This window comes from Phalacrocorax carbo, chromosome 2 (genome assembly GCF_963921805.1).
Source record: "Phalacrocorax carbo chromosome 2, bPhaCar2.1, whole genome shotgun sequence".
Lineage (NCBI taxonomy): Eukaryota > Metazoa > Chordata > Aves > Suliformes > Phalacrocoracidae > Phalacrocorax > Phalacrocorax carbo.
The window spans coordinates 17,840,044-17,858,795 of record NC_087514.1 but is presented as its reverse complement, the minus strand read 5'-3'; the positions used below and the strand labels follow the sequence as shown (position 1 = coordinate 17,858,795).

Sequence of the window (18,752 nt, the reverse complement as noted above, 5' to 3'; positions counted from 1 at the left end):
TTTTGCCTCTTTCAAATTACCTTGGGTTGACTGCTAGCAGTCCTGACCACCTCCTTTTTCCACCTTCTCCTCAAATGTTTTCCAGACCATTTAAATCCAAAATTTGGTATATAGTTGCTGAATTTACTTTAGTCTCATAGAAAATATTTTTTTATTTGATGTTACATTCCTTGCTGTCAGAACTATATCTGCATGTTAGGCTATGGCTATATCCTCATATATTTAAATATAAGTATATATATAATGTCCCACAGCAAGAAAACACTCCTTATTGCAGACTTTGATGTAATCACAATTAAAAAAAAAAAATTAGAAACCAACCAATTACAATTCTTCTAACATAGTGTAAATCCTAGTATAAAAATGTTCAATTCGCTTAATTACATGGTAGGTTTGCAATGGTTTTTTCTTAAAATCTTCAGAGAAAAAAAAAGAGGATGTTTAGTTAGCTTCATTATTCAGGAACTGATATGAAAAATGAAAATACAGTTTCAAAGACAAAGTCAGCATTTAGGAGGATCTTTGTCCTACAGAGTTGAGGTTTGGCAGTCTGCTGGCTTGATTTTGAAGCATAGTGTGCAAGTTTACAAGTTCAAAGCACCATCCACACGTATACGTAGACATACTATTCACAATAGAGTTGGAGTTCTAGTTTTAGCATTCCACTTTGTTTTTTCTTCAACTGCTTTAATATTGTTTCCCATTTTGAAAGTGCTTCCTTTCATGTGGAAATCAGAAAAGGCTTATGTGAAGTTTCGTAATCAGCCAGATGATCAGGTTGCAGAGGTTGCTTCCTTCCTTTCCCCTTGTATGACTATTTTAAGGAACAACCTGGTACTATTAAGCAAGGAAGATAAGTAGTTGACTAGATCCATTTTCTTGTCTTGTTGAAGATTTGTGCATTAAGGAGCAAGGTTAAAGTACAACAACAACAAAAAGCTTTAGAAAATATATTTGTATAGCTATTACAGCTCCAGCTCCTACGGTCTCAGGACCAGAAAGACAATGTGTGTATAACAGATACGTCAGAATTACAGACTGATGTATTTAAAAGCAAATAAGAGAATCCATAACTTATCCACCTGTGGAGGTAAACTGTTCTTAAACAAAGTTATTGTCATTTTAGCTTATCTGAAACAAATTCCAACGGTTCTGGTCAAAACCCTTGTGTAAGAAATACGCAAGCTAGGGACAAGGAATTAAATGCCCTTGACCAACTAACTTCCCCACTTTGATTCTTCTAAAACAAAGCATTTCTAAGAAGTAATTTATAAGCACAGGAAAGTGTTTTGGTTCCTCCAGAAAGAATATGATACAGGTTGTTTAACCAAAACATTTTCATATCCTAAAATCACCGAGTGATACCTTCTAGGCTGTAAAGTGATTTTGTTCCTTTGTATAGCTAGTGTCTTAATAAAAAGTTATGCTTCTCTTAGTAAGTCACTGGATGAAACGGAGGAACGGAGAATTAAGGGTTAAGTTTCAGATGTCTTTGTCACAAGTGGTCACAGCTGAAAACCTACTTTTCTTAACCACAATTCTCATTCCCCTACCTTATTTTTAGTCAGATTGTTGACATTTAGATTCAGACATTTTTGAGAATCAAGACTGGAGTTCCAGAACAGTCAATTTTAAAAAAAAAGATTTAATTGTGTGTGCAGTTCAAATGTTTATAACTATCAATCTCAAAAGGGTAGTACAAGTGCTTAATATAAATAAAAGATGTGAATTCTCATCCTTATGCTTAATGGAACATTCAAGGGGACAATTAACACCACACTCACATTAAGATTTTTCAAGAGAGCCATTTCATCATTTCCTTTTAAATATATATATACACTTCACACCTTCACTTTTTTCAAAACCATTATTTAGGACTTTCCACAGAGCAGCACTAATGTTTCACAAACTTAGAATGTCAGTGTCTGAGAGGCTATTGTTCAAAGGGAGAAATTAAATGATATATGTCAAGAATGTCAAGTATTATTTATAACACTATTTATGTTTATACATATTTGATGTTACTCTAGGCAATTAGAAGGTCTGAAAACTTCCTAAAGAATCAATAAAATATGATTAATAAATAAAAAATTATTGTAAAAAACACTTGTGAAATAAAAAAATGCAAATTTTAGGAGTGTATGAGAAAAAATGAAGTCTTTAAAGAGATTACAATAACTTATATATGAAAGCACATATTCAAATATATATCTCTATCCTAAATGTGCAGATTTGCACTTCTACATATGCTTGTAACCTGCCTCCGCAAACCACCCAGTTTTCTTCTCTGCTGCCAAATTGGATGGTCAGGTGTTACATACTTAAATGTAATCTTCCTCTTTATTAAGGTTATACTTCCTGAATGCAAACACTGCAGATTTAGTAGATCAAATTCAACTTTCATACAGTTCCCCACATTTTTTATATATAAAATGGGGTATATACACATACACATGCACATACATTCCTTACTCAACCTTGGAGGGTTAGCCATTCCTGAATCGCTACTATAGCTGTCATTCAGAACACAGTATATAGAGTTGCTTGCATGAGAATCCTTTCTGTTATCATTCACTGTCATGACATTTTCTATATTCAGACAAGGAAGAAAAAATCTGAAGTCAGTGATACCCACACAATTTCTGAAACATGAATCATAAAATAGGCAGGAGTTTCACTTTGAGTCTTGGGTACGTAGGTAACTACAGCAGTTTCATGTGTAGTTTGCCTGTTCCTTCAGAATCCATTAGAAAGCCCATAAAAATGTAGAGACCAAAACCCTATTTTTCCTCTTTCATCTGGAGACTGTGCTTCAAGAATTTCTTCAGAGAAACAATTCTGAAGAATGCTCTCATGAGAAACTGCTTGCTGCTTCCTCCTTGCACACTGCCCCAGCCACTGCTTGCTCTCTGCCCGCCTCTAATTTAGTCAGGCTTCTAAGGAAGCTCTTACAGCCAAACACTTTGGTAAAGAAGTATTCAGAAGATCTAGAGTGCAATTTGGTCTTTTCAGTTAGATTCACACAGGTTGTACACACAGACTTTAACACATATTGCATCTAAACGCTTCGCAAAACCTGACAACGTCATGCAGAAGGCCAACAGTGAATGCTCCATTATCTTGAAGATTGAGAGAATAAAAAATTTTAGGTAATTTGGATTTTCTGAACATCAAATAAGTTCTCAGAATAATTCAAAACAGGTGCATGACTACATGGGAGGATGTGAAAACATGACACAATTTTTAATAGTTATCTAGGTATGTGGAGCAGTGCTATTGAATAGTCCTCAAACAGGTATATTACCAAACATATCACTAAAATAACCACATGAACTTGAAGCTACATGCAGGTACAGACTACATCTGATATCTAGTGTCTGATATGTCATATCACTTACTGATATGTGGTAACAGTAGCTCTGATTTTTTCTACGACTCTTCCTAAATCACCTAAATTCTGTTATTTCATTTCTGAAATTCATTTATGATCAAGAATTTACATAAGTAGAGAAATAATAACAACAAAAAATAAAGCAATATTAAAGCCATGTTGACTGAACTGAAGAAAAAAGAGAGAAAACTTTTAAGAGGATCTTTAATAAGTGACTGAAATAAATGATCAGTGACTGCAGGGTGTGGTCCTATCTTTTGCTGTCTCAATGAAGGAAAGAATGTCTATCTGGAAGATATGCTTAAGACAAAAAAACACATTGTCCTTATGTGCAAAGATAATGAAATCATCGTATTATGATCCTATTATACAAGAAAACAAATTACATTATGTAATTGTAACTTTGGCCTTCAAAGCAGCTTAATTCTGACAGTGTTAAATTATAATTCCTAAATCAAATATTAGTACAGACACTGAAAACAGTAAGTCAAAAATTTTCTCTGTCATATAATTTTTAAAAATAATTTTTTCACATAGAGATCTCAAATCAGTAATTTGAGTCAGATTTGTAGCTATCACAAATCTTAACAGTGTTCCAAATTTAAGAACATCTTATTAGGACTTTAAAAAAAGAAGAAGAAACCACAGAAAACTCACATCCTCACTGCCAAATTCTGAAACGTGGTGTGATATTTAAAGCTTCTAGTTCTTTAGAGAAAAAGAGACAAGAGTTCAGTAAACATATTCTACCATCTGCTTGGGATTCCATAAATTAAAGATGTCTGGGTATTTTTAACTGCATTCACACAGACTTGGATATCTTTTCTCTGTTTTGCATCTGTTGTATTTAGCTCCTTAGTATAAAACTAACAGAGGGAGCCTAAAAGATATGGAACATGCTTTTACTCCTGGATTGTGATAGAGTGCAAAAAGATACACACAATTCTGTTGAAGATGTTAATATTTACTACAAGGTGTTTACTATCTTTCTATTAAACCCTAAAATTCCTCTGCCATCTATTATCTTTCTGTTTATTGACAACTTCTAGGATCATTAGCAGGAAATATAAATATACAAAGAAATAACAAGTAATCTTGAAAACATTTCCCTTAAAAAGCAAGATGTCATTAACTGACTAGGGTAATGTTTTCAGACAGAAATGATCACTAACGTTTTTATCTTTTGGTGATAAATTATTTTTTGTGATTTCACTGCACTGAAAAGTAAATTCTGATTTTCTAAATGCTTTCTTGAAGGACTGGAAAACAATTTGACTACAGTTATCAAGAATTTTCAAGAAGGAACTAGTAAAAGCATGCATCTAGAAATTAATCACAGAATCACAGGTTGGAAGGGACCTCACGGATCATCTAGTCCAACCTTTCTAGGAAGAGCACAGTCTAGACAAGATGGCCCAGCACCCTGTCCAGACAACTCTTAAAGGTGTTCAATGTGGCCGAGTCAACCACTTCCCTGGGGAGATTATTCCAATGGTTGACTGTCCTCAGTGTGAAAAATTTTCCTCTCGTGTCCAATCAGAATCTCCCCAAGAGCAATTTGTGTCCATTCCCCCTTGTCCTCTCCATGGGACTCCATGTAAAAAGGGAGTCTCCATCTTCTTTGTAGCTACCCCTGAAGTACTGGTACACAGTGATGAGATCCCCTCTGAGCCTCCTTTTCTCAAGGCTGAACAAACCTGGTTCTCTCAGCCTATACTCATGGCAGGCTTCCGAGTCCTTTGATCATCTTGGTGGCCCTTCTCTGGACCCCATCCAGCCTGTCCGCATCCTTTTTATATAGCGGGGACCAGAACTGTACACAGGACTCCAGGTGTGGCCTGACAAGCGCTGAGTAGAGCAGGATAATTATTTCTTTCTCTCTGCTGGTGATGCCCTTCTTGATGCAACCCAGCATCCTGTTGGCCTTCTTGGCCGCAGCAGCACACTGTTCGCTCATGGTGAGCTTCCTGTCCACCAGGACCCCCAGGTCCCTTTCCACAGAACTGCTCTCCAGCCAGGTGGATCCCAGTCTGTGCTGCACTCCCGGGTTATGTTTTCCCAGTTGCATGACCTTACACTTGTCCTCACTGGGCTTCATAAGGTTCTTGCTGGCCCACTCCGCCAGCCTATCCAGATCTCCCTGCAGAGCAGCTCTCCCTTCTGGAGTGTCTACTTCCCCACTCAACTTGATGCCATCAGCAACCTTCATCAGGCTACACTTGATGCCGTTATCCAGATCACCTATAAAGATACTGAATAACATTGGGCCCAATATTGATCCCTGGGGGACTCCACTAGTGACACGTTGCCACTTGGAAAGGAGCTATTTACCACCACCCTTTGGGTGTGGCCTGTCAGCCAGTTCCCCACCTGCTGCACAGACCACTTGTCTAGGCCATAACACATCAATTTCTCCAGGAGGAGGCTGTGGGGGACCATATCAAAAGCCTTGGAGAAGTCCAGGTAGACAATGCCCACTGCCCGCCCCATGTCAACCAGGCAAGTCACTTGGTCATAGAAGGCCACCAGGTTTGTCAAGCACGATCTGCCTTTAGTGAAGCCGTGTTGGCTTTTCCCAATCACGTGCTTCATTTGACTTGCGATGGCCCCCAGGAGGATTCATTCCATAACTTTCCCAGGGATTGAAGTAAGGCTGATGGGCCTAGAGTTACCGGGATCCTCCCTCGAGCCCTTCTTGTAGATAGGGGTAACATTTGCCTTCCTCCAGTCCTCTGGGACATCCCCTGTTCCCCACAACTTCTCAGAGATTATGGACAGTGGCCTTGCAATGATGTCAGCCAGCTCTCTCAACACCCTTGGGTGGATGGCGTCAGGGCCCACAAATTTGTAAGGGTTAGGGTCCTGCAGTAATTCATGGACTAACTCTTCCTTCGCTGATGGTGGGTCGGTGTTTCGATCAACTGGGAATTTCGTTCCCAAAGCCTGGGACCCGGCAGCGCTGGTAAAGACAGAGGTGAAGAAAGTGCTGAGGACCTCTTCCTTTTCACCTTCGTTGGTGATTGACTCCTTTTCCATTTAACATCAGGCCTATGTTTTCCTTCTTTTTCTGCTTATGGTTGACATGTCTGAAGAAAACTTTCTTGTTATTTTTGACATCTACAGCCAGCTTCAATTCAAGCTGGGCTTTTGCTTTTCAAACTGCATCTCTGCACGTTCTGGCAATGCCCTTGTAGCTGTTGACCGATAAACCTCCACTTCTACATTTCTGGTGTTTCACTTTTGGATTTGAGCTGAGCCATGGGGGCCCCTTGCTCTGCTTACTTCCTTTTCCTTTGTAGGGGATAAATTGGCTTTGTGCTTCCAATAGAGAGTTCTTGAAGAATTCCCACCACTCACTAGCTCCTTTGTCTTCCATGGAAGCTTCCCATCAAATCCCTCCCAAGTGAGCCCTGAGTGAACTGGAGTTTGCTCTTCTAAAACCAAGAACCCTTGTCTTAGAGCTGACCTTCAGCACACTCAGCAGGATCCCGAACAATATTGTGGTCGCTGCAGCCAAGGCTATCGCTAACTGAGATATTACAAAGCAGGCTTTCTCGGTTTGTGAATAGCAAGTCCAGCAGTGCCTCCTTCCTGGTTGGCACGTCTATCATTTGTATCAGGAAACAGTCCTCTATACATTCCAGGAACTTCATGGATGACATGTGAGCTGCCATATTGTTCTTCCAGCAGATGTCTGGGTAGTTGAAGTCACCCATCAGGACCAGGTTCTGTTGGCCAGAAGCTTGCTTTAGTGCCCAAAACTATTGCTTCGTTGGCTTTATCACCATGGTTAGGAGGTCGATAGCAGATGCCCACTGTGAGGTCCTGCTTGGAGATTTCCTCTTTGACTTTAAACCAGGGGCATTCGATAGAGCAGCTGCAGTCACCATTGTTGACTTCGATACATTCAAGGTTTTCCTTAATGTAGAGTGCAACTCCTCCACCTCTTCTACCTTGCCTGCCTTCACAAAAGAGCTTGTAACCATCCATTGCGATCCCCCAGTCGTTTGATTTGTCCCACCATGTTTCAGTTACTCCTATGATGTCATACCCTTCTGAGTGGGAACAGAGCTCCAGTTCCTCCTGTTTGTTACCTAGACTACATGCATTTGTGTACATACACTTGAGGTGTTTACTCTTTTGTTTCACCTCTTGGGAGACAGCTAAGAAACCTTTATCACCACACTAGTAAAAGCATGCATCTGGAAATTAATGGCATAGGCAAAGTTCCCATTATAGTTCTTAAACAGACCTCCAATAGAGATAAAGGATAGTTTCAACTTCATTCTATTTTATAGTTGATGGTTGGTAGGAGCCATAATTATTTATTTTCTTCTTTATGCATTACGAAAAAAAATACAATATAGTGAGTTTATTTTCTACAGTACAGTCTTCTCATTGAAAAGTACTCATGAAATACTTCTCTTTCCCATACAATCCTCATAGATAAGACAGTGAAGTACAGGCTAAATGAGCAGACAGGGAGGTGAATTGTAAACTGGCGGAATGGCTGGGCCCACAGGGTGGTGATCAGTGGCATGAAGTCCAGTTGGAAGCCTGTAACTAGTGAGTCACCCCAGGGGTCAATACTGGGTACTAGCCTCTTTAACATCTTCATTAATGATCTGGATGATGGCTTAGAGTATACATACCCTCAACATGTCTGCAGATGACACGAAATTGGGAGGAGCAGCTGATACACCAAAGGGTCGTGCTGCCATCCAAAGGAACCTTGTCAGGCCAAAGAAATGAGCCAACAGGAACCTCATGAAGTTCAACAAAAGAAAGTGTAGAGCCCTATCCCTGGAAAAACACTCCCAAGCCACCAGTACATGGTAAGGACCACCCAGGTGGAAAGTGGCTTGACAGAAAGCAGCTTGGCCGAGGTCCTGGTTAACACGAAGCTGACCATGTGCCAGTAATGTATGCTTGCAGCAAAGAAGGCCAGTAGCCCCCTGAGCTGTATTAGGTGAAGTGTTGCCAGCAGGTTGAGGGAGGTGATCTTTCCCCTCTACTCAGCACTGGTGAAGCCACACCTAGAATGTTGTTTCCAGTTCTCGGCTCTTCTGTGCAAAAGAGACATTGACAAAGCAGAGAGAGTCCAACAAAGGGTCATGAAGATGATTAAGGGACTTGGAGCATCTCTCCTGTGAGGAAAGGCTCAGAATGCTGGCCCTGTTTAGCCTGGAGAAGAGAAGGCTCAGCAGAGAGCTTATCAATGTGTACAAATACCCGAAAGGAGGATGTAACGAGGATGGAGCCACACTCTTTTCAGTGGTGTCCAGTGACAGGACAAGAGACAATGGGCACAAACGGAAACACAGAAGGTTCGGTCTGAACACCAATAAACACTTTTTTCAGTGTAAGCATGACTGACCAGTGCCACAGGTTACGCAGGGAGGTTATGGAGTCTCCATCCTTGGAGACATTCAAAAGCTACCTGGACATAGTCCTAGGCAATCTGCTCTAGGTGGCCCTGCTTGAGTAAGGGGTTGGAATAGATGACTTCTGGAGGTCACCTCCAACCTCAACCATTCTGTAGTTTGGTGATTCTTTGAAATATGATACAGTATGGACCATATAACTTCTGCCAACTGATATGTTATCTAAGTAACTTACTTTGCTAAAATTTTGTATGGATCAGGGTGATTGAAACAGAACTTTATTTCTTAACATTTTTTTTTTCAGAATGAACTACTGTATGATCATAGATTTGCAATCACATATTACATTACATGGCTGACTTGGCAGGAGTTGAGATTGGCAGCTGTTGAAAAGGTGTGCCAAACAAACAATGTGTTAACAAAGTATGAGTTACAGCACTGAAGCAGAAGTGCAAAAAGATATTAGAATATCATCAAGGCATTTTTACCCATATAATTAGTGAAGTATCAAAATAGAAATTTCAAGGAAAACATTGAAATGACTTCTAGATATAAAAGAAATATATTGATGGTATATCTTAGAAAAAAGGTCTGTGAAAGTATTGAACAAGTTTTTTGGGTTTTTTTGTTTGTTTGTTTGATTGCTTGTTTGTTTAATACTAGCTATGGACACAAGCAGCAATTTGTACTTTAATATGTTCAGGAAGTTTTTCCCACTATATTTGCAAATGGAGCTGGATTAATCCAGTGTTGCTTTCAGTTTAGTGCAATAGTTATGCATTTAACTCTGCATTTACACTTTACTTTTCCAGAATATAAAAGAAAATAATATTAATATGACAATGTTTTCCATAATGTTGCAGTATCATGATTAACTGAAGGATGAGATTTACATCTTCAAATACATGTAACCCGTTTTGGAGCAACTCTAAACTGGAAACTATAAAAATGTCCATATTTGTCCAGGTGACACAAGTGTCCTTGTCCCATTCTCAAAAATAAGGAAAGCATTAGCTACTTGTCAGAAAATGTTTTATCTTTTGCATCTTTAGATTAATTCTCTAAAATATAAATTAACAGTAGCATAAGATAGCCCTATGGGCTGGTCAGATGTGAACACTATCTCACATAGCTTTAGAATATGCTGCTATCCTGACTTTACTGGGACATATGTGCAAATATAAATACACAATGTACTACATCAGACTGACATCCAGAATCTTAAGGACCAGATGGCCTCTACAGAGAGTCATACACTGGAGATAGAGATAACATCTATCTTTTCCCTTATGCAAGCAACCACAACATAATAATACAATAGTCTTGAGTATTTTGAGGTCCTAAAGGAAACAAAACTTTTCTACCACTTCATTCAAGATCATCTTTTCCTGGCATTGCTGAAGCTTTCAAAAAAATGTGGCTTTGTGGTTGGTGGTTTGGTTTTTTATTTGGATCTTTTTTTTTAATTTACTTTTGGGTTGTTTTTTAATTATCCCAGTGCTAATTAGGTTCAAGAATCTATCTAAATGTACCCTTACTGTACTGCATTTCAGACAGGGCAGTATGAGCACCTATTTGAGCCCAGTAACTACATTTGTGAGCTGAGTGGAAGAGAGGGGACTATATTCCTTTTCATTCTCTTTAAAGCAGATGGTTGAGAAGTAGCCTCTAAAAGCCATTTTCAATCCATTCTGGGAGAAGAAATAATTGAGAACATTGCCCTATCCTGAAATACCACACTAGTACTAGACATATGTTTTTTTCTGTTGAATTATTGTTAATCTTCATGATGAATTTAAGGTTTACGAAATACAATTGCTTTATCAAATACTGACAAAAGCTTTGCTAGGTCTAGGTCTCTGTAAGCTTAATTTGTTAAGCAGTGTAGAGACATTTCAGAAAATCTTACAAAGCTGTCATTTTCTTCTCCTAAAGCAAAGGTGTCTGTGTTTGAACGACTAGCTTTCAGACATCAAATCGTTTTGGTACTGTTTCACTAGATGTTTAAGAATCTAATTCAAATATGCACGCCCAGAATGTTTTTAAAATGAAGTGTGTTTATTACCTAGGATCCTTTGCTTTCCATGGATAATATTTTTCTTTGCCTTTCCATCTAACTAACTATTTGTCCTGATTTCGGCTGGGATAGAGTTAAATTTTCTTCATAGTAGCCAGTATTGGGCTATGTTTTGGATTTGTGCTAAAAACAGTGTTGATAATGTGGAGATGTTTTAACTGTTGCTAAGTAGCACTTACACTGGTCAAGGACTTTTCCAGCTCCCCGTGCTCTGCCGGGTGCACAAGAAGCTGGGAGGGGACGCAGCCGGGACAGCTGACCCAAACTGACCAAAGGGATATCCCACACTATATGACGTCATGCTCAGTATATAAAGATGGGGGAAGAAGAAGGAAGGGGGGGGGACACATGACATTTGGAGTGATGGTGTTTTTCTTCCCAAGTAACCATTACGTGTGATGGAGCCCTGCTTTCCTGGGGATGGCTGAGCACCTGCCTGCCCATGGGAAGGAGTGAATTAATTCCTTGTTTTGCTTTGGTTGTGTGTGAGGCTTTTGCTTTACCTGTTAAACTGTCTTTATTTCAGCCCATGAGTTGCCTCACTTTTACACTTCTGATTCTCTCCCACATCCCACCAGGGGGGAGTGAGCAAGCGGCTGTGTGGTGCTTGGTTGCTGACTGGGGCTAAACCATGACAGAAGTATATTCTTTATTATGATTAATGAGCAACAGCACAAATATAAGAGATTTCATACAAACAGTATGTGTCATATATTTCCTTTAAAAAAACAAGAAACGCTGTTTATATAATAAAAGTGCATAATTTTTTTTCACAGTACAGCTGTATATCAGCTCTGCATTAAGTGCTTTAATGCACTACTGAGTCATTACTACAGATATGTTGGTAGTAAGATCAGTGACTTTACTACCTCAGTCCAGCAAGGAAGCTTCATTTCTGGAGGAGAATAAGCAAATGAAACAGCTGAGCTACAGTTCCCACTATGCAGTGTGATGATATTTTTAAGACCAGTTTTCTCCATATTACGAAATCCAAAGAGATTATAAGATCCATGGATTTTAAATATAACATAAATGTTAATGTCTGTAGGGGATGTAAGGAAGGCAGAGTAATCCCCAGCAAAACAACAGCTTCCATGCTAATTCCTCCATCTCCCTGCCAAGACTTACATGACAGGTCATAGCAATCATTTATGACAGTCATAAACTATATGGATGTTCATATGCATTCCATCAAATGCATTTTACGAAGTGGTTTAACTGTTAATCTTATTTGACTCACAGGCCATTGAATAACCAAATAATTAAAAAAGATCTAAAATGAAACTTAAGTCTGTGTCCTAAGTGTTGAAGTTCTGTATTATCATTGACTTCAAACTATTTGCTCTGTAAGACCTGTTTTCTTATGAGGAGATTCTTTTCATACTTGATTATATTTTTAAAAACCCCAAAACAGCACCTCAGAAGGGACCAGAAATTTCTGCTGTGAAAGATTAAACAAAGTGGCAGTATGTGTTTTCCACTAATTATGCTGGATGGGATTTTCTGACCTGATTTAGGCATCTAAAATTTGTGCTTCTAAGCCTGCGTTAGCCATTCTATGTTTTGTTAATACACAAAGGAGGCAAAAGGGCACCTCTACACACTTCTTCATCTTGTCTTCAGATTAACATCTCAGGAGGACCGTATGGGCTGCCCTCTACTACTATTTCTTTCCATATAGGGTGGTAAAAAGACCTTTGTATGACTGGTTAAGGTTTAACAACAACTTTTAATCATTTAAATTAGATCTAATGATCCTTACTACTGTTTTTCACTTTAAATGACAATTTTATTACACATTTAGCTGGGAATTGTTTTGTAAATGGTAATTAATCTCTAACCTTCTTCTGCCCATACTAAGTTGATGTCAATTCCTTATCTTAGGATAAATATATGTAAACCATAATGTAGCCTAAACTTTCCACAGAACTTTATATAATTTCTTGAGCCTTTTAGAATTTAAAAAACCAGTTGGTTTTGCTAACAGTTTGTGGAAGAAGCTATGTACCTCCATAAGGGTTGCTTGAAATCATTATTCTATCTCAATGTTTTAGAAGAGAGAAAATGCATTTTCACATATTTCTGACTTATGCTTTAATTCCTACTATGACACAAAGTCACAAAACAAAGCCAAAACCTTTTGAAAACTGTTTGTCAGTATGTTATCCCAAACCAAACTCAACACGAAATTAAAGAATTAGAAAGCAGTGTTACTTGCTATCTTGCTTCCTATATAACCCACCAAAACAGTGAAGAGAAAAGCGTAAGAAGCGGGAACCTTCCTAATAGAATAAAGAATATGAAGGAAATAACACTATGCACATAGTATTTCTATATGCATCCGAATTCAAAACAAGACCACAAAGAGCTGTGAATGAGTTAAAAAACAAAACCCAACAGATGCAGAGCTGCTGAATTAAACTATTTGTCTTCATTAGCTCTGTCAGGTTATAGTACCAAAGAACACAAAAGAAGTCTCTGCACATCAGTTCACATACATTCACCTCTTCTCACAAAGAAACATAGAAAAAACCACACAATTTTATTTTATTAAGATGCTTGCACCATCAGAATCTTTGCTGAAGAACAGAAGGAAATCACCTAAGGGCTAAAAGAAGAATATCAGGCGTTCACCAATTTCAGCACAGAATACAAAATGGCTACCAACTATCCTTCCTAGATTTATGAGCCCTCTGCAGCTAGTGATTTAATAACAACACATTGTTCAAAAGCAAAAGTTCTGCATAACAAGTTCACATAAGTGTATTCATCCTCTCAGGTTTACATTGGGCAAACATGAGTTAATTCCTTGAATGGGCCTTGCATGGACTCCTTTACAACAACTTATGTTTCTACAGTAATTATTTTCTTAGGAAGTGGTACCTTAGGTTCTCATCTCAGCCTTTTTTTTATTACAGGAAAATATGCAAGTTTTCTTACCATCATAAATAATCCTGGGGCATGAATCATGTTACACCTATGTTATTTTGCTCTTTAGAAATCATACACATTTGTTAAAAAGTGTTATTTTCCTCACATTGCTATAAAGTCCTAATAATGAAGCATAGTAAAAATTAGATTGGTCTACCTCCTGCATGCTATGTTAGTAAATTTAATTCTTGGAGAAGAATATGAGCAGTAAAACTTCCTTGGTATATTCTGGAAATTTATGAAGTTAAGACATATCCCTTTGTGTTTAGTAGTTCTCAATGGATTTTATTTCCAATTACTTTGTACCAGGGGAAAGATCTGATTTTAACATAAGACAGACATTCAGAAAAGATGCAATGTATGAACTCACTGCCTTTAACACTATGAAAATGTAGTTTCAAGAATCTCTCAACAGAAAGAAGCTGTGTTGGTTGGAAAAACAAATCTCTTAGGGAAGGTATAGGAAAAAAATACATCATGTATAATAGTAATAGAACACTGTATGTGTAAACCATTTGTTTTACAGAATGTTTCAGTTCTTTTCATGGATCATTATAATCACTGTCCCTAATAAACACTTCTGTTGCTAGTTACTGCAGAATTTATAAGATTTATTTTAAGTATACCCAAGATAAACTGAATTTATTTAGAAGTGTAAGTTTGCTCCTACTTTGCTATCTTCATTCTGATTTTCTGTCTCTAATAGTCCAAATTATTTTGGGTGACAGAATTGCTTTATATTGAAAAACTCTATTTCATTGAAACCAATCAAGAAAAATACAAAAATTATAATGGAGTCCAGCTCAAGGAAGAACTGTTAAAAGACCAAGAGGACTCATAGATACATGAACTACACAGATATTTACCCCTTCATTTCATTAATACCTGATGACATAATATTATATTATTTTGCTTACCTAATTTGTCTTTTAAATGGCTCATGTAATTTCCAATTAAAGTTGATGTCAATAAGAATATAGTATTTTTTTAAATTCCTTGTCTAATTAAGATTAATTTTCCTTGCCTATACCAAACACACGCTGTCAGGACACTGTAAGCACTGGAACATCTGTATCCCATAGCCCCTGACTATATATATTAGAGATACTCTGTTTTTCATAGTTTATAAAACAGTTCTACCTTCCACATGATTATGGTAAGTGCTTGATGAGGGTGGTCATTAAAATCAGTGAGGGAAATATCTCAGCAGTAGAGTGTTGTTCTGAGTTCTTATCACATTGAGTCATAAATTGCCATAGCACCTGAAAAACTTAACAAACAAATTCTGTGGTTATGAAAGAGAAGTAAAAGTATCTTGCCATGTAGGTTTTTTTGAACAAGGTATTCCTTCTCCGCGGACATTTTTCTATTTTAACTCCCCAGTAATTAAACGCCTAAGTTGTAGATTGCTTCAAGACTTTGTGTGCAATAGATCTATCCTTCACATATTTAGTAGATACTCATGGGAAAATTCTTCGTAATGGTATCTGCAGATTAAGCAGTAGTGTGAAGGTTACTTATCTCTAATCATTGACCTTGTGGATGAATAATGAAAATGATGCTTAGTTTATAACCTTGCTGTACAACTCTGAAGAGAAATCTTTTCCACTGTATCCATACATGCCTCCGGTATTGTTTCTCAGGTTTCCTCTCAGGGTTTTGTTACTTCCAAGGTTCAGTGGTGGGCCAAAAGTCTACTCTGTTCTAATATGCTCATTTTCATGTCCCATTAAAATTCAGTTAGTTTTGAGGACTAGTGAGCACATCCAGAATTAATTTTCTTGGTGATTTGCATTGGGAGAGATGACTGACATTAGAGTTCTGATATTGGATTACTTCACATAGAGAATGAAATCAATGCATTATAAGACAGTCCCATGTTTCATCCCCAAGTTTAGCTGGTAAAACTTACAAATTAAATTATGTTGAAGGCAGTGCATATATGTATATGGCCCCAGCTACTTGTTATCAACATATCACCTATAAACTAGGAAAGTCTTGCCTTTTATATTCATTCAGCCCTGAAAACAACATCAACATAAGAAAGCAATCTAATGTTCTCTGATGTCCTGTACCAATTTTTTGTTCCAAGTTTTCAGCCCCTCCTGATTCAAGAAGCCATGCAAAATGCTAGGAATTCTGTTCACAGTATTCTGTTTATGACAGGTATACAGCGATGATAAAATCTGAGGGAGGCAAAGGGATTTCCTTAAACATCTAAGGGACTGTGTAAATATAAAAGCACAAATTTAATTAATCTGAATTTGACATGCTTTTGTAAGGTCAAATGTCACAACATTAGGATATACAAAATGTATTTCTTCAAGATTAAATACCTGACTGTAAAACTGGTAGTACTTCTGCATCCATATAACAGGGTTAGCAACATCAATACCAGTGAAAATGCTTATCAGAACCACATAAAAATCAGAGCGCTCAATGATTTTGATATCATGATGCCTGGATAACACAGGTCATTCAGCCTGAAACTAAGAATTAAAAGTGAATTTTCTACCACTTGTTTCTTATGGTCTACGTCATATTTGGTAGACCTTTGAATTGAGGGCTAGGCATCTGCTGATGCAGACAAAGCAGTAACTGAATTGTTTATCCACTGTTGAAATTATTACTAGATGCACACCTGACACCTCTCTATCTTTAAAAACTTATTCTGTTTTTACTTTAAAGATGATTATTACAAAGCTAAATGCATCAGTGGTTATGAAATAATCAATCAGTAATATCCTTATATTAGGAAAAAAACACCCCAGATTGTCCAGCACAAGTTCAATCTCCCAGTCAGAAGGCTTGGTGTGCATGCAGAAGTGGTCTCAGCATCAGAGAAGGAAATAACTTTCCATGCTGAGATTTTCATGGAGAATATGACAGCTGCATACTCAGTTTTCCAAAATGTATTTACTGTACAAAATTATTTTTATTCTAGGACATAGTTTCACCACAGTGTCTGGTTTTAAAGATTAAAGATACCCATCTTTAGGAAACCCTGGAGGAACAAGTCTCTGTAGAGGAAAGGAACCAATTTTCTTTTAAGTTTTCTTTTATCTATTTCTATACAATTTAATTGTGATGACCCAGATAGGTACTTCGTGCTATCATCTTTTGTTATTTTCTGGACAGGGAATACAGTTTAATGACAGGTATAGAAAATGGGAAAATATTTACCACCTACAGGAAATTTTAGCAAACATCATTATATCCAAACCACAAGGAACTGTTATTTATGGAACAGAGAATAAAATGTATTTTGAAAGCAAGAGGCATAAAAATAATTTCTATGGAGAATGCTGTAGACTTTAAAATAAACTTTCAGTTTTAGTCAGCTGAAACAGTCAAGGTTGACGCTCAAGAAACATCCAATATCGTTATTTATAGAGCATTGTGAACTACATGGTTCTTTGCAGGCATAAGCAAATACATGGATTCTTTTCATGGAAAAAGCTTGATATTTTATAAGACTAGTTATTATAGCCTAATTAAATATAAAAATCTGATAAAGATTTATTTTCAGTCCACATAAATGGGTGAAAAACAGCATCAGTTTTGTTTCCTACACTATATGTCACATGTATCCCTCAACCTGCACTTTAGCCATCTCTTCATAATCCCATTTTTCTAGATATTTTTTCAGGCTTACAGTACTATTCACTATAAATACCAAAACCCCATGTTAAGAATAACAGCTATTTGAATGAATTTTTAGTCTGTCCTAACAGACTACAGGCTTAACTCTTCTCTTTGCATGGAGTAAAGTAGCTGAAACTGGACTCCTAAGTACATCATTTAGAATAGTTCTTCACTAAGACAAAATTAAGAGTAATCCATACTGCACCACAGTGACCCAAAAGGGTGTCTCTAAATACAGCTACTTCTGGTAAGAGATGAGGAACGTTGAAAGTAGAAGGTTTGGGGTTGGCTGTTTTGGTTTGGTTTTGTTTTTTTTTCTGTTGTTGGGGGGAAGAAACTGTGATTTCTCTGATTTAAAATGGCTATTCAGCTACTTTTTCTGTCTTTTACCCTTTCAAGATATCACTGTTCTCCACTTACCAGTATGATCTCTGAATTCCCTAACTGTTTCATTCAAGTAGATAGGGACTAGGTGTGTTTGTGTCAAGGTTAAATTTAGATCTATAGACCAAATTATATTCTCAGTTTCATCTCACTGTAAATACTGAGTAATTGGAATCAATGGACCTATTCCTAATTTATATGAATGTTACTAAAGGAAGAATTTGATGTCTCTGAGGTCAGTACCGAGGGTCTTGCACACAAACAATTACATTAACTTATATCAGCTCTGCGGCTATGTCAAGGATATTGCTATGTGTAAAGCTGCAACATTTTATCCAGACTGTGAGTTATCTGAATACAGAACAAAGGCCTCTTAATGGCATTAATAAGTTTCCATAATGGAGGTGAAATGAGTTGCAGCAGCAACAGTAACAATCTTCTGAAATATATATCCTGGTCACATTAATGCTGATAGAGTGTATATTGGCAATCAGAAACAAACACCACCTGCGTGAATATGAAGGCATTCCAAGAGTGAAAGGAACCTTTGTTTCCTTTTATGACTTCAAAATATTAGAAAGTATCAGGGAAATAAATCATAGTGAATAGGTAGCAGAAAAGACCACAAAGTTTAGACAGAACTGGTTATTTTTTAGTTCCTATTTAAAAACTTATTGTTAAATAATTATTACTTAAGATCATTATAAGTGACAGTAAGTTTTATAGATGTAATGATTTGACATCCATTTTACCAATTACATTTTAATATTTACTCAGTTAAGCCATTGAAACTTTGGTCTTAAAAGTAGCCACATGGACAATATATGCAAATGAGACAGCTAAAACCAGTTGCTTAAATCAATGGCTAATTTTCAGAGATTCTTAGATTGTTATTGATTTTTAAGTGTAAATGAGATGGGTGCTGGAAACAATGATACAA

At 37.2% G+C, this 18,752-nt stretch overlaps 1 protein-coding gene across 1 annotated transcript in view; it reads right to left on the bottom strand.

Annotated features, from left to right (window-relative positions):
- CSMD3 (CUB and Sushi multiple domains 3) overlaps positions 1-6,427 on the bottom strand; it is a 669,880-nt gene extending 663,453 nt beyond the window's left edge. Inside the window, exons 1-2 of the mRNA XM_064441769.1 lie at positions 6,064-6,427; positions 5,468-5,632 (exon numbers count right to left, since the gene is read on the bottom strand). Of these exons, the coding sequence (XP_064297839.1) occupies positions 5,468-5,632; positions 6,064-6,427 (529 nt within the window). The remainder of the gene's footprint in view (positions 1-5,467; positions 5,633-6,063) is intronic.
- Positions 6,428-18,752: the final 12,325 nt, after the last annotated feature.